Source organism: Manacus vitellinus, unplaced genomic scaffold (genome assembly GCF_001715985.3).
Source record: "Manacus vitellinus isolate BGI_N305 unplaced genomic scaffold, ASM171598v3 scaffold_134_pilon, whole genome shotgun sequence".
NCBI lineage: Eukaryota > Metazoa > Chordata > Aves > Passeriformes > Pipridae > Manacus > Manacus vitellinus.
In genome coordinates this window covers 238854-240409 of record NW_021938973.1, presented here as the reverse complement: position 1 = coordinate 240409, position 1556 = coordinate 238854, and the positions used below count along the sequence as shown (strand labels likewise).

Sequence of the window (1556 nt, the reverse complement as noted above, 5' to 3'; positions counted from 1 at the left end):
GGACATGGTGGACACAGTGAGTCCAGAGCTCCAGGTCAGGGCTCAGCCCTGCTGGGATAATCCTTTTTCCAACTGCCCCCGTCATTCCCAGGATTTATTTTGGGGCAAACCCCAAATCTCAAACTCGGGGGCTCTGTATCCCCTTCCCAAGGGGGGGAATGGGGGAGATTTTGGGGGGACACCACTTCTTGGGGACCTCACAGCCTCTGAGTGTCACAGGGACACCTTCCCTGTAGAAGGGAAGGGGAATGGGGGGCTGGGGGGTCCTGAACTCTGGGTTGGGATGATCCCTTTCCCCCTTCCCAGAATTTATGGACTCTGGGGCTCCATCTCCCCTTCCCAGCTGTGGAATTTGGGGGACACACCTTTTCTTAGGGACACTTCTCAGTGGGAAGGAGGAGGAATAGGGGGGATTCCTGAGCTCCAGGTCAGGACTCCCCCCCTCAATTCCCGGGATTGATTTTGGCTCAACCCCCAAATCTCAGCCTTGGGAGCTCCACATCCCCTCCCTGAGGGTGGGATTCCTGGGGGGATCCCCCTTTTCCCAGCCCCCTGACCCCCTTTTTCCCCCCCCCAAAGCCGTGGAGGGCTGGATCCTGTTCGTGACGGGGGTGCACGAGGAGGCCACGGAGGAGGACGTGCACGATCGCTTTGCTGAATTTGGGGAGATCAAGAACATCCACCTGAACCTGGACCGGCGCACGGGATACCTCAAGGTGCCCTGGGGGGCTCAGGGTTAGGACTGGGAGGGGTTTGGGGGGCACCCCCCCAGCTCCATTTTGGCTCGTGGGAGGGTTGAATTGACCCAGTGGAGTCCGGGCTCGGAGGTCCTGTGGGATCACCCCAAAAGTGAGCTGATTTTTGGGGTCACAGGGGGACTGTGCACCCCAAAAGTGACTTATTTGGGGGGCTTTACACCCTAAAACTGAGCTGCTTGGCAGGTTTGGGGGGTCCCTGCCCCCTAGACCCGAGCTGGGGGTTCCAGCTGTGCCTGGGCTCATTCCCAATGCCATTCCCATTCCAGATCCCAGTCCCAGAGTGTCGGGGGGTCCCTGTACCCTAAACCTGAGCTGGGGCTTCCCACCATGCCTGGGCTGATTCCCATTCTAATTCCAGATCCCAGTCCCAAGGTGTCAGGGGGTCCCTGCCCCCCAAACCTGAGCCAGGGGTTCCCGGGCTCATTCCCATTCCCATTCCCAACGCCATCCCCGATCCCTCCCCAGGGCTACACGCTGGTGGAGTACGAGACGTACAAGGAGGCGCAGGCGGCCATGGAGGGGCTGAACGGGCAGGAGCTCATGGGGCAGCCGGTCAGCGTGGACTGGTGCTTCGTCAGGGGCCCCCCCAAGGGCAAGCGGAGGTGAGGGACGGGAATTCCGGGAGCTGGGAGCGGGAGGGACCTCCGGGAGCACCGGAACCCCCCGCTGGGGGGAACGGGGGGCCGTTCCATGTGCTGTCACAGGGAGGGACTGGGGTTAAAATAGGGATAAATGGGCCAAAATGCTTTCTCTCCCCTTGATCCCCTTTTCCCTCATCCTCTTTTCCTCTTTGCCTTT

The 1556-nt window shown here is 60.6% G+C and overlaps 1 protein-coding gene across 1 annotated transcript; it reads left to right on the top strand.

Annotated features, from left to right (window-relative positions):
* The first annotated feature begins 4 nt into the window (after positions 1-4).
* On the top strand, positions 5-1364 carry RBM8A (RNA binding motif protein 8A). Its single transcript, XM_029957992.1, has 3 exons — positions 5-16; positions 549-716; positions 1224-1364. Exons 1-3 carry the CDS (start codon positions 5-7, stop codon positions 1362-1364), a joined length of 321 nt encoding a protein of 106 aa, XP_029813852.1.
* The last annotated feature ends 192 nt before the right edge of the window (positions 1365-1556 follow it).

Coding starts and splice junctions, on each gene's coding strand:
- RBM8A (XM_029957992.1), top strand. Junction 717..1,223: donor GGCGCACGGGATACCTCAAG/GTGCCCTGGGGG, acceptor ATCCCTCCCCAG/GGCTACACGCTGGTGGAGTA.